Here is a 14849-nt window from a genome sequence, read left to right on the forward strand (position 1 = left end):
TATGTATATATATATGTATATATTCACAATTACAACAAAACAGCAGCGACAACAAACATTAGTGCTGTAATGACAATAAACAGGAAACTATGGGAATGGATGAGGGACACTTATTGATGGGGGTTGGGGAAGAAGAAGAAGGGGCACGAGTAAGGGGCATGGGAGGTTTTCCAGTGGAAGATCTGCGTCAGTGGGGCCAGAAGTGTAAGACTTAGACAGGTGAGGGCTGGAGTCCAGGTAGGGTGGCCAGCAAATGAAAGCACTGGTAGCGAACGAGGGCCCTGCCTAGGCAGACAGCTTCCATTTTTAGATGCTGGTGAGAGTATTCTGGAGGAGCCCTGGTGATGCAGTGGCTTAAGTATTGGACTGCTAATGGAAAGGTTGGCGGTTTAAACCCAACTGTAGGAGAAAGATGAGGAAATCTGTTTCTGTAAAAATTTAAAGTCTCAGAAAACATAAAGGAACAGTTCTACTCCATCCTAGAGGGTCGCTCTGAGTCAGTATTGATGACCGTGAGTTTGGGCTTTAGGATCCAATCCAGTGGAGATTGGTCAGTAAATTAGTAGAGATATAGCGAGAGATGTATGGAGGCTCAGGCCAGATGATCTGAACAAACTTGGACTTTAATAAGTCAGGTATATTACCTGTTTCTTAGCCTCCTGATCCACCAAAAGATAGTATAGAGGGGATTCAGTATTTTTAAGATCAGTACTTGAGATCACCTAAATCTCAAGTTTAAAATCCGTCTATGGTATCCACTGAATTTAGAATAAAATCCAACCCCCCACCCACCAGCTCGTTTTCTCCAGCTACACTGGCTGATCCTGCTCCAGATATAGGCCACAGTCTCTCCTGCCTCAAGGCCTTTGCATGAACTTGTTTCCTAGCCTTGGAGGCTTACCTCCCTATTTCATGCCTAGAACATTCCTACTTATTGTTCAGGTCTCAGTTCAAACGACACTGCCTCACAGTAGTCTTAAATCCGACATCTTCTTCTATCCGCACCCAACTGCTTCCATCACACCATTCATCATAATGTATTTATCTTGTGTGTGTGAGATTGTTTAAGCCCCGTTATGGACTTTCTACCTTTCCATGGCACCATCCATAATAACAAGTCATCCCAAAGCAATGCTTATTCGAGAATATATTATTTAATGTATTTGCAAAAATTGCCTTCTAATTATGTGTTATTTAAGTTAATTTAAGTTAATACTATATTTATCACGATTGTTCTGTCTGCACAAACACTGACCCTAATATAGTATTAATGTTGTCTGCTTGATTTACCAGTGGTAAGCAGTACAGTGCCATGAATATACTAATACTTGATAAATTATTATGCCAGTGAAGAATGTGCGTGCTTGTGGGAAGAAGGAGCTGATACAGTTCAGGATTTCACGGAGACCTGCCTGAGTGGGCTCCCTGCAGAACTGAGAACGCAGGCATGACCATCTCCCTTCTAGCTGCTGGGCATCTCTGATTTACCATGTAAGTAAAAGTAACACACACCAGCGTGTAATTGCAATGCCGTATTAATGATATGGAAACCTAAACAAAATGACTAACTCCCACTTCTTCTTGGAATACTAATAACACTAATACCAATATCATGATGGCAGATTTTCTGGGAAGCAATTTTTCTTTTGTTCTGCTACCTACACACATGGCTGTTTTTTGCTTTCTTAATCTCTATGTAAATCGTAACCAGGAGGAAATATTCTCAGGGGTGTTTACAGGTCTTTCTTTTTGGAGAGAATCATGCACGAAATCCTTTTTAAGTAAGAGCGTAAGTTTTAAATTTTTATTGAAGGGGTTGGTTTCAAGCTCCTTCTTCCAAAGCCTAAAAGGTATTCTTCCTGGGGGGCAATAACACATGAATAGATACTCAAAGCCAAAATGAGTTAGTTTTACAATTAGGTTTTTGGAGGGATGTGGGGTGGGTGTAGGATATATCTGTTATGTGTGTGTGTGTTGAACACAGTATCTCCTGCCTTCCTGTTTTGAATACAGCTTCCCCTTTCTCGAAGGTGGTTTACTGAGTTGTCTGTCCATCACAAGATACAGTGTGGGCATGTGACAATGACTTGGCTAATCATAAATCCTCATCTCCCTGAGCAATGGGTGGGCCCAGGGATGTAAACACCAAGTCAATCACAGCTATTCCCAAGGAATATCTATAACTCATTGTCATTGAGGAGTCCTGATGTGGTGCTGTGGGCTAACGCATCAGACTGCAAAGTCATTTGAACTGCAAGGTCGGTGGTTCAAGCTAACCAGAGGCTCCTTGGAAACCCTACACAGGGTCGCTATGGGTCGGAATCGAGTCAAGAGCACTTAACAACATTGTCATCGAGTTGATAATGATTCATAGTGACCCTACCAGAGAGAGTAGAACGGTCCCACAGGGTTTCCAAAGGATGTAAATCTGTACAGAAGCAGATGGCCTCATCTGCTTGCACGGAATGACTGATGGATTTGAACCGCTGACCTTTCAGTTAGCAGCTGAATGCTTAACCACTGTGCCATCAATGCTCCATATAGATTGTGGATGTGTATTTGTTGTTAAGTGCCATTGAGTCAGTTCCGACTCAGCAACTCTGTATAGGATTTCCGAGGAGTGGCTGGTGGGTTTGAACTGCCAACCTTGTGGTTATCCCATTGTACCACACCAGGACTCCTATATATATTATAATACACACACACACGGTTGGTGATTTGAACCCATTTAGTGGCACCACAGAAGAAAGTCCTGGCAGTCTGCTTCTAAAAGATATCAGACAAGACAATTTTATAGAGCAGTTCTACTCTGTAACACATAGAGTTACCAGAGTCAGAACAAGCAAGAGTTTGTCTGTTTTTAGGATAGTATTGTGTGTGTGGGAGCTCTGGTAGTGCAGTGGTTACGAATCGGGCTGCGAACCTTAAGGTCAGCGGTTCGAAACTACCAGCTGCTCCGCGGGAGAAAGATGAGGCTTTCTACTCCTGTAAAGATTTACACCCTTGGAAACCCTGTACAGGGTCGCTATGGGTCAGAACCGACTCGATGGCACTTAACAACAACAACAATTGTGTGTGTGCTGGGAAAGACTAATTTTCTGTCTTCTGGGTTCACAAAGCTGAGATGATATAAGCCTGAAGTTTACTTTGGCCAAGGCTGCCTAACACACAATGAGAAGAGGTCACCAGTCTACTGTAGCAGAAAAGGAGGCCAACTGACAAGAGAAGCGGTGCTGCGAGGTGGAAGGGGGTGACAAGAAAGGGAGGGATGCCATCGTTTGGCGTGGTGACATCACTTGGATTCTTGGAGTCACTAAGGGTGGCTCCTTTCTTGGGACAATAAGTACCCTTTTTTAATAAGCTAGTTTAAGTGTGGTTCTTGTCTTCTGCAGTGAAAAGATTCTTGGCATGAATTCACACCTGCTTTGGGGGTAGGACCTTTACATACAAAGTGCCTTCCAAGGAGGAGCCTAGACAGGGCACGGCCATCACATCTTCCTTTAGTGCCTGGTGTCGGAGTGGCCATGACATGGTATCAGGGATGCAATGGTGAGAAGGTCCCTGCATTCATGGAGCTAACAGGTACCCTGATCTAACTTCTTCCTGTGTCTTCAAAAGGCTAGAAAGAACAGAAAAGGGAGTGGAGGGTGGTGGAGGGAGGAGGGGACTCTTTAAATAGAAATCCTTGGGAAGCATAATAAAGCTTCCCCACACTGAGTTTGGACAGGAACACAGGGACAAACACTCTCAATTTTGCCCAAATCTCATAAATTTTTGGTGGGAATATATGGGCATTGCCCATCCACCTGCCATCTTGCATTTCACCAACCTATAAGATCTCTTTAAAATGTTAAAGAGCAGAAACATCACTTTAAAGACAAAGGTGTGCCTGACCCAACTCATGATATTTTCAATCTTCTCATATGCATGTGGAAGCTGGACAATGAACAACGAAGCAGAAGAATTGGTGCCTTAGAATTAGGGTGTTGGTGAAGACTAGTGAGTATACATGGACTGTTAGAAGAACAAACAAATCTGTGTTGGAAGAAGTACAGTTAGAATGCTCCTTAGAAAGGATGGTGAGACTTCATCTCTCATAATTTGGACATGTTATCAGGAGAGAAGGACATCATGCTTGGTGAAGTAGGTGGTCAACAAAAATGGAGAAAGGCCTCCGATGAGCTGGATTGAGATAGTGGCAGCAGCAAAGGGCTTAAACATAGCAAAATTGATTGTGAGGATGGGGTAGTGTGTTATTCTATTGTATATAAGGTTGCTGTGAGTTGGAACCAGTTTGGTAGCACCCAGCAATAATAGGAAGCAAGAGCCTGCTACTGCTCTGTTCCTCAGCTGAAGGGAGAACTATGGGAAGAAGGGAGTTAGAGTTTGACTGGGCTCTCTTCACTGATCATCCTGGAGCTGCTCAGAAGCCTTGGCCCAGTCGCCAAGAGCCCTGCCAGATCCTGGGGAATGTCAGGTCATTTGCTTCAATACCCTCAGTTGCAGGTTCACAGATTCTCTTTGTTCTAAATTCCCTACTACCCATGTGGGACCAATGGTCACATGGTGCTAGTTAAATGTCTGCATTTTAATATACACTCAATTTCTTCCTCATTCCTAGAGGCAGGGGTGGGGGCTCCCATCTCCATCTTGGAGTTTTGTTCTCAGCCTTTTCTCACATAGCCCGGCATGGCAATCCACAAAGCTGGGTGGCCAGCTACCCACCCTAGTCTGTATGATCACAGGAAGAGAACCTCAAACATTAAGGATTACATAGCCACCTTGGTGAGGTGGTGTGGAGTTGGTACCTCACAGAGACCCAGTCTGATCTTTCTTCTGTGGAGTGGCTGATGGATTCAAATTGCTTACCTTGTGGTTAGTACCCCAACGCATAGCCCACGATCTCTTTCTTCCCTGTCTAGTGATTGAGTTTCTTATTTGGAATCCTTCAACCATCATCTTGTTGTCCCTCTCATCTACCTTCTCCACAGCTCGAGAGAGCTAATGCTATACAACCCAACACATCACTCTGCTAATTAAACCCTGAATGACTCCCAATTGCCCTCAGGATAAATGCCAGCCTAGCAGAATATTCCCTTCCTTGAGCTGCCCTTGGCCAACTCACCAGTCTCCTCTTTTTCAGCAGTCTCCTGCAACACAGTATACACTTCCTCTTTTCTCCAGCCAAGCTGAGCTACCTGGATGTTTTCTGGAAATTGTTGTTGTGAGCTGCCACTGAGTCAATCCGTGGTTCCTGGTGACCCTATGCACAGCACAATGCAGCCCACGACTGGTCGCAGATTGGACTGTTGTGATCCACAAGGCTTTCATACGCTGATTTTCAGAAGTAGATCGACACGCCTTTTTTCCTAGTTTGTCTTAGTATAGAAATTCTACTGACAGACAGGTATTGAGTACATATGAGGTGTATTGTCCAGGAATCAAACCTGGATCTTTTGCAAGGCAAGAAAGCATTTTACTATTGACCCAAAATGTCCTTCTCTTTTTCATAGGTGATTTGCTCCATCTGATAACCCTCTCCCATGTGGTTGCCTGACTAACGCCTATGTTGTTAAGTGCCATCAAGTCAGTTTCCAAGGAGCAGCTGGTGAGTTTGAACCACCAACTTTCTGGTTAGTAGTTCAGTGCTTATATAACAGCACCACACAAGGACTCCACTAATGTCTATAGTCCCTTCAAACTCAGTCTGGTTTGAAGCCCTTCCTGATATGATCTCTCATCAACCCTCAGACCTAGTCAGAGTGACCTTTCATTTGCCTCTTATGAAGTCTTCAGTAAGACAACACTTCCCAGGCTCCCTTGCAGGTAATTTGAAGCCACATGATTGACTGGGTTCTGACACACCGCTTCTTATTCCTTAAGCCCAGTTCAATCACTCATGCCCTCTTTCCCTTCCACAACTTTGAAAGCTACAAGTTTCAGATGGCAGGGTCAAAAGATAGAGCAACTGGAGTGAGCCAACACTGAGTAGAACTGCATGACTCAGTTGGAGTGTGATGGCTTAACTCTGCAATTTCAGGGTTTGTTACCTGGCTTCCTCTGTACTCTCTTGACCCATACAATCACGTAGCCCTTTCCTTATGGTATTGGCCTCTGTTAGAGCTTACCTTATACCACTTATATTAGACTGTAAGCTCCTTGGTGAGAAGGACTGTGTTTTTGTTTTATCTCTAGAACTCACTTGATCCATGGCAACTGACATACAATTGGCACTTAGTAAACATCTTCTGAATGAATAAAAAATTCAATGCCTCAGTCTATAGTGGGGCAGGATTGAAAAGAAATGACAGGACTAGTTAGTGAGACAGCCTGTTTGCCTTGGGTTCATAAAAACCAGACACCATAGAGTTGATCTCATGTGTTTCAGAGTAGAACTGTGTTCCATAAGAGTGTTTTTTTTTTTTTTTGCACTCGCCTGAGTGGTTTTAAACCACCAATCTTTTGGTTAGAAGCCAGCACATTTGTATTTACACCACCCAGGGATTGTGGCTGCAAACTTTCCTGCCATAGGCTAATGAAGCATCTGAGGAAAAAGGTTACTCCCCAGTTTTCTGAAACCACAAAACACTCCACCTTTCTTTTACACTTTCTTCCAACTGTTCCCTGCAATTTCCAGGCATTGCTTTTATTTCATTCACTAAACAGTTTATGAACTGAATTAAAATAAATGAGATGCAAATAAATTCCAGGCTTTCTCCCTCATTTTCAAATTACATTTTCAGTCCACTCAACCTGTTATAATCTCATAGTGATTTTCATTTAAGAGAGCTAAATGGATATGTGATTATTGTTACAGGAACTAACACCAGACAATTAAATGTTGAGGTGTTGATAGATAAAACTGTGTTTTGATTTGCATAAACACGATGCCAGCAAATCTAACCCTGGCAGAAATTCAGTTATAAGACTTGCGTGCCTAACTTCTGCTAATTGCCACAAGAACCATTATTAAGATTTTTTAATATTCAGAGTTGGGATTATAGCCATTTTATTTCAGGGACACATTTATCTTTATTTTGAAAACTTAGTCAAAATGAATAACTGATTTATCAGAGAAAAGGAATGATTACTACTTATAATCAAGTTCTACAATGCTGCGTATCAAAAATCAATTACACAGCCCTGAAACCCAGTCATTAAGGATTTAGCTACTAATCTCATTCCATTTTTGTCTTTAGGAAGATACTGCTGCTTGCAACTTTGCAGATACCAGGAGAGGAAGAAAAACATGGGAGACTGCTGATAACCTAAAGTGGAGAATTAAACTCCAGCCAGACAAAGGCAGAATCTTAATATGGAATGGCCCGGCTCTGCAGGGATTTCACCTGGGTTGGCTGGATTGCAATCCAATAACAAGGCAAAAATGAAGACTCAAGTTTTGCCAGTGCTGAGACTTCCAACCTCAGGGATGCCAAAGCATGTGGTAAACTCTGCTGGGTCATATAGTTTTAATGTCTTCCTAGTGCTTATCTCCATCTGTAATTATTTCAGGTATTTATTAGTTTATTTACTGTCTTCCCTCTTTCATCACCTCCATGCTTTGTGGAACGTGAGCGGCACTAGAAGGATCTTGCTTTTTTGTGTACCTTGTATTTCTAAGGCATAGTATAGTGCCTGACCTATATTTATTGGTGCTCAATAAATATGTACAGAATTTGATGAAGACTGAGGCTTTCCTTGGGGGAGGGGGGGAAAGGTTAATATGGTGGTAGGAACTGGTCCTTCTCAGTGATAGATAACCTGTGCAGACTTCCCATAGGAAGTCACAACCAAATGCAATAGGAAATTTGAACTAACCTCAGTACCCCCAGACAGACAACTTGATCGCCAGTCACATCTTTTAAAAGCGAATAGCTAAAAAAAAAATCTAATAGCTAACATTTAATGAACACACTTGTATGATGCAAGTAGAGTTCGGGTGTGGTACTGTAGGATAAGCACTGGACTGTTAACTATAAGGTTAGAGGTTCAAACCCACGAGCCACTCCTTGGAAACCCGGTAAGGGTTGTTATGAGTCCAAACAAAAAGTCTCGATGGTAGGTAATAGCAACAACATGATTCAGGCACTATGTTTTGTTGTTGATAAATGCTGTCGAGTCAATTCTGACTCATTGCGACCTTAAAAATCAGCTGCGAGGACCCACTAACATTGGGAACATGCAGATAACTATGGAACTACAGAGAGGAAGCAGTAGCTAACATTTATTGAGCACTTTTATGATACAATCACTACATTAAATGAAGTTTACCCTGCAATACCCTAAGTGTCAGAGTAGATCTGTGCTCCATAGGGTTTTCAATGGCTGATTTTTCCAAAGCAGATCACCAGGCATTTCCTCATGACAACTATGGGTAGATTAGAACCTCCAACATTTCAGTTAGCCACTGAGCAAGTTAACTATGTAACTATGTGCACCACTCAAGGACGCTCTAAATGCTTAGCTTATTTAATCTTTTCAACAAGCCCATTGGGGGGTGGGACAGTTATTATTAATTGATTTGTCAGATGATGAAACCCAGGTTCAGAGATGCTAACCCACCATCCCAGCACAGGATGATTAGAAAGGAGTAAGCAGAACAACCCAATTCTGTCTTCCTATTACATACCAATATACTACTGCCATACCACACAGCTTCCTATTTGGTTCCATGTTAATACCATCAAGTCGGATCTAACTCATAGCGACCCTGCATAGGGTTTCCGAGGAGTGACTGGTGAGCTTGAACCACCAGCCTTGTGGTTAACAGTCCAATGCTTATCCTATAGTATCACACCAGGACTCCACTTCCATCACAGAAGTGCTCATTAAATGTAATCTGTTAGTTTTTGAAAAATGTAACATGGGATCAAGTTGCCTGTCTTGGGGAGCCCATTGGTTGAAACTTCCTATTGCTTTTGGAAAGTCTTCCCTGACCCCCTATGGCTGAGTCATAGCTCCAATTCTGGGATCCCAGAAGACCTGGATGGACCTTTGTCTCTTCAGTTAACCTGTTGGATTATTCTAGATTATTCTGTATCTGTCTATTCTACCAGACTGTCAATTCTTTGAGAATAAAGAACACGACTTTTAAATATTTGTCCTTGCAGTATTTAGCAAAATCATTTGCTGTTAAGTGGATTCCAACTCATGGAGACACCATGTGTGTCAGAATGGAGTTGGGTTCCAGAGGGTTTCAATAGCTGATTTTTCAGAAGTAGATCAGTAGGCCTTTTTTCCAAGGTATCTCTGGTTGGACTTGAGCCTGTAACCTTTCATTAGCAGCTGAACCGTTTATACCACCTTGGCACAAATAAACATCTGTTGAATTCACCGGATAGGGAGGATTGAGATAAAAGATGTAAGTGTGAAAAGAAGACCAAGATCGTCTCTAACTACAGCAAAACATAAATAAATCATGACTGTAAGGAAATACTACCTCTTTCCATCTTAGGAAATGGAGACCACTTCTCCTCAAGGGAGAGGCCTGAGAAAGGTGTAACTTCTACCTTCTGAAGAAAGAACCTGCTTTTTCCAGAGAAGAAAGGACAACTTGGAAGCTGGGGCATGTGCTCAGCTGAGTGATGAAAGCATGTAGCCCTTAGTACTTTGTGGTAACACACTAGATGGAATCACTTACCCGGAGCTTCCTTCCAAAGATGGTGACTTTTCCTTTAATCTGTTCCTTTCTTAGGCGCCACTCAATGGAGTTTAAGCCATTCTCCATGGGCAGGGAGATGTTGCAGCGCCCAATGGTGGGGGTGATGGTACCCGCCAGGACATGGGGCTCACTGTGGAAGCTGACGCTCATCCCGTTGGCATACATCACCCTCAGGGTACCATTGTTACACAGCTGATAGCTGTTCCGCACTTGATCTGAAGGAATATTAAGTGAGGTGGGGAGATGGAAATAAATCATCCACTCTATTAGTAATAATAGCAGGACTGAACCCCTATTTTTATAGGTTTCCATGGCACCTTGCAGCTGTCAGTCTAAGGCTGCTTTCAATTAGCACGCAGGCCAATATTAAGGTGAGTAGCAGAGATGCTACTGATCCGTGTAAAGAAAAACATTATTAAGACGTGGCACTCCAGAAATAATTATGCCGTGATATTTTTCTTTTACTCACTGACGATTATTAATAGTAAATTTAGATATTTAAGGATGCCGTTTGCCTACACAATTTGTGTCAATCAAATTCCTGGTCTTTAACATAGTATTTTAGCTTAAACAGGAAAAAAAATTAAATGAAAGGAAAACGACTTTTTTTTCCTCCCCCTTTTGTTTACCAACTAACCTGTGGCTCATAGTCTAGCCATTGGTCAGAAGATCTGCTGAAAATCAAGTCCAAGATTCTTTCAGAAAATTCAGAAAGAAGACAACCTTCCTTCCTCTCAAATGCTTTTGCTGCAGACTCTCCTACGATGCCACCTCCACTCAAGAGAATTTTGAAGTGACTCAAATTGCATGAGGTAGACTGAGCCAGTAGGTGCTAATAACATGTGTTTATCTTTCCGAATGGAATCTACACTAGTCAATCAGACTTCTGACCTTTCCCTTTATCAGAAAGTTACAGGAAGGGAATGTGAGTCCAAGACTCCTTTTACAGATATCTTGCTTTCTGATTATCTGGGCAACAGAGCCCCGCTGGGATGGCCTTAGAGTCGTAGGCTTTTGGGGTAGTGAGAAAGTGTATACTTGTCATTCTGTGATCCCACACCATGCAAAAGGACAGAATCTACATCATTAATCATTCAGCAGAGCTGAAATAGAGTCATTGAAACAGGCCCTGTCAGGGGATAATAGTCCAGAAATGTCACCATTTATCTATCGAGAGGACACTTTTATCCTCTGACAACAGGCGAGCCCACCAACATTATATCTTAATTAAAAGAAAAATTAATCTGCACAATTCCTTTGCTTGCCAACCCTTAGGCTTGCCTAACAGCAACATTAACCATGAGTGTAGTCTAGAAACTGTTGGGATTCTAGTTTTGGGGACAGATTGCTACAGGTCTCTGAAACTAGGGTGATCAACTCAACAAATAATCGTTTAAAAGACAGGATCAGAGTGGAACAAAAATTCTAATGGCTGGCCCAAGATAAAAGACTTTTGAGAAGATTATCCATGTGTGTTGGGTGGGTGGGGCATGATGGCGGTGAAGGAGACATAAAGAAAGTTGATGGGAATAAAAGCTGACAGTTTCAGGTAAATAGGTGGACATTCCCAGATATCTAGACTTTGGTCTGGGGGCACAGGTATGCCTCATTTTACTGCACTTTGCTTTACTTTGCTTTGCAGATATTGAGCATCTTTTGCAAATTGAAGATCTGTAGCCACCCTGCATCTAGCAATTCTCTCAGCTTCACTTTTCCAACAGCACTTGCTCACTTCCTGTCTCTGTTTCTCATTGTGATAATTGTCACAATTATTTCAGAACCTTTTCATAAGTATATTGCTCATTTACTAAGCTACAGTAGTGTATAAACATAACTTGTATATGCTCTGGGAAACCAAAACTTTGTTTTAGTGTGATGGTCTGGACCCAAACTCACAGTATCTCTGAGGTATAACTGTAGATGATGTTCCCCTGTGTCTGATTAAACCCTTTTCTACAAGATTGAGCGCTTGTAGAATTTATTTTCTGTAGACATTTGAAAACTGAGGGCAGGGCCTGCAGGCCAAATAACTCTTTCCTCTGGGCTTGGCTGGGGTTTGGGTCTGGGGATGAGGTCGGGCTGGGAGTGGGCTTACCTTGTACCACAGTGTAGGAGGCCTCCACGGAAGAGAGGTTGGTGATGACAGTGACGTCGTCATCGCGGTTGGAGTTCTCAATGTCGATCGTGATGGATTTCTCCATTTCCCGGTGCAGACTGGTCACCACCCCCGTGGGGCGTGTCACATTGGTCAGGCGGCCCTCGTGGTCATAGCTGGAAGCAGTCACAACACTCAGAACCATACAAGGGGCACACTCGTGGGGCTAAAGGAAGACTGGGAGATGGAGCATCTGGGTGGTGCACTACACTGAACGTGTGCTTAGTGACAGTGAAAGCTCCCTGCCCTGAGAAATAGTAGTGATGTCTTCTAATGCCCAACATGGTGATGGACATCAGTTCAATGAAGACATTTCACATCGTCTTAGGCTGAGTGTCCTTTATAGTTTCCCAAGTGAGAGAGAACAGTCACTTAGGAGCATCTCTTGCTCCACACAGCCACCAAATGAATCATTCTAAAATATTTTTGTGATGGCACTTTTCTGTGGAACAAACTATACTATTTTCCCATTGGCTGCTCTGCAAACCAAATGTTGGCCTTTGAGACCATCCATGTCCCAGTCCTCCACTGATCCCCGGTAGCCCTCTGGATAGATTCCCTAAATACCTTCTCCATGCCTTGGCTGGAGAATAGGGGGTCTGTCAGCAGGAAATTAGTGCTTCTGACCTGTAGCTCCCAACCAATCAGGCTCAGTCCTGTAGTTCTCAACCAATCAGGCTCAGGTCTTTAGAAAACTTGGACAGTTTTCCCTGATTACTAATTTGACCTCAGTTGTCTTCAGCTTACAAACTAGGTTCATCACTACCCTGCTGCTTGCAAATGGTCTGAAATTGGGTGGTCCTTATTTTATAGAGAAATTCCTGGGAGGTACAAATAGTTAATATGGCTAATAACCAAAAGGTTGGAGGTCGGAAACCATACAAAGGCACCTTGGAAGAAAGGCCTACTAATCAACTTCCAAAAAATTGCTCATAGGTTCACCATGAGTCAGAATCCACTCAACAAGTGTTTTCTTTTTTTCTTTTATTGATGTGTGTCACTTTTACTGTCTTCTCACTAATGGGTTTTGGTTTTTTGTCCTACTCCTTTAGCTAAAAGCCTAGCAGCATTAATTGAGAGAACAGTTTCCCTCCCAGGGAGATCCATTAGTCCATCTGAAACCTGGGACCTCAGTATGGTACGTCTCATGAAAGGAAACCAACCTGTTTCCAAGGATTGGGTATTGAGGCATCTGAGCTCTCCTTAGTGGAGGAGGGCTGGGGGAAGGGAAGTGAGGCAGTGAGGTATTTTGCTTGGAGGGTTAAGAGAAGGGAAAACATTGCCAGCTCTGTATGTGGGTCTCTGGACTGGGAAGAGGGACAAAGTCAGTAGTCATGAGTGATGGAGACTGGAAGACTGCCAAGGTGGATTGTTGTGGGAAGGGGATGTGAACAATGGAAAGACCCATTGTGGCTTATGACTGCCCTTTGTGGCTAGACTACAAAGTTAATATGGAGGACAATTAGGGAATGGTGTTTGAATGAATGTAGAACTAGTTCAGATTTGGAGTGATCTGTGGAATTTTGCTTCGAGGGAGAAATAGAAACAGCAAAGTTCTGCAGATGTTTAGAGATAGAGAGTTGAGACACCGTGACATTTGGCTAAAGGACGATAAAAACAGTGGTGGTGAGAGGAGGGGATTTGAGATTTGGTGTCCAGTCCTTTGTCCCAGTCCCCATCACTTCCCAAGGCCCAGGGCTGTGGGTGGGACAGATAACACTGTTCCATGTACAGCCCTGATGTAACCATTTTAAACAGGGATGGAGAATGACCCAGGCCTTCCAGGTCAAAATTGCAGCCAGGGCAATCAACAGGAGAATGGATAAACTACCTATGGAATATACACACAATGGAAGACTATGCAAAGGGAAAGATTAAAAGATGAATCCTTGAAATGCCTCATTATATGGATGAACCTGGAAGCACATTATGATGAGTGAAATTAGTCTGTCACAAAAGGACAAATACTGTATGAGAACATTATTGAAAAAAGTCAAGAGGAGGATTTCATACTAAAAGAAACAGTCTTGATGGTTACCAGGGGTGGGAAGGAAGGAAGGTAAATTACTGGCTAAATGTTAGACACGTGTAACTTGGGTGATGGGGGAGGCAATGTCCAATAAGAGAGAGGCCAGCAAGAGGTGATGATGGCAGGGGAACACAATGAGTTCAGTGAGTGCAAGAGTTAAAGACAACAGAAGTAAATACTGCAGAAATGGTCATCCACAAGCAGAGGTACAGACAGACAAGGAGTCTGAGTGAGTCAGGGAGTGGGAGAATACACAAGATGATGGGTTTGTCACAGGACATTTGTACATGCGCGTTTACCTTTTCTGCAAATATACCCACAAGTGTGGTAGAGCACACAAGGGGCAAAGTTATGAAAACAACTAAGACATAACCAAACAACTTGAGGAAATGAGTCCCTGGGCCTGCGGGCTCAGGGCCATGGTCTCAATGAACACCAAGGTCAACTGGCATAGCATTCTACTTTGGTGAGTTGCAACTGTGGTCTTCAAATCTCATGAGCTCACCTAAGGTGCAACTATTGTCCGGAGGAAAGAAGAGTGAAGAAAACTGAAGGTACACGGAAGCAATCAGTCCAGTGGACCAATGGAACATGTGAACATCAGTTTCCATGACCTGAGAACAGAAGAACTAGATGGTACCTAACTACCACTGCCAGGCATGGGATTTCCACAGTCTCTGTCTGACCAGTAAGTGCTTATCCTACAGCACCACAATATAGTAAGTAAAAAAGTATTTGAAAATAAGAAAATGAAGCAATTCTAAGTGCGTATGGTAGCATTGTGGTTACGAGTTGTGCTGCTAACCTCAAGGTCAGCCGTTCAAAACTACCAGTGGTTCTGTGTGAGAAAGATGAGGCTTTCTGCCTCAAAAACCCTAGATAGTGTTGCTATGACTCCACAGCACATAACCACCACCACCACCACATAGGTTATCTACCATTGTTCTTGTTGTCAGGTGCCATCGCGTCAGAACCGACTCATAGCGACCCCATGCACAGCAGAA

General features: G+C 43.0%; 1 protein-coding gene across 4 annotated transcripts in view; it reads right to left on the minus strand.

Moving 5' to 3' along the window:
* TENM2 (teneurin transmembrane protein 2) overlaps positions 1-14849 on the minus strand; it is a 1406199-nt gene that overhangs the window by 37499 nt on the left and 1353851 nt on the right. For all 4 annotated transcript variants that reach the window (XM_006864840.1, XM_006864839.1, XM_006864842.1 and 1 more), the window contains 2 exons: positions 11757-11932; positions 9641-9876 (listed from right to left, as the gene is read on the minus strand). In XM_006864840.1, coding sequence (XP_006864902.1) covers positions 9641-9876; positions 11757-11932 — 412 coding nt within the window. The remainder of the gene's footprint in view (positions 1-9640; positions 9877-11756; positions 11933-14849) is intronic.

Source organism: Chrysochloris asiatica, unplaced genomic scaffold (assembly GCF_000296735.1).
Source record: "Chrysochloris asiatica unplaced genomic scaffold, ChrAsi1.0 scaffold00071, whole genome shotgun sequence".
Classification (NCBI taxonomy): domain Eukaryota; kingdom Metazoa; phylum Chordata; class Mammalia; order Afrosoricida; family Chrysochloridae; genus Chrysochloris; species Chrysochloris asiatica.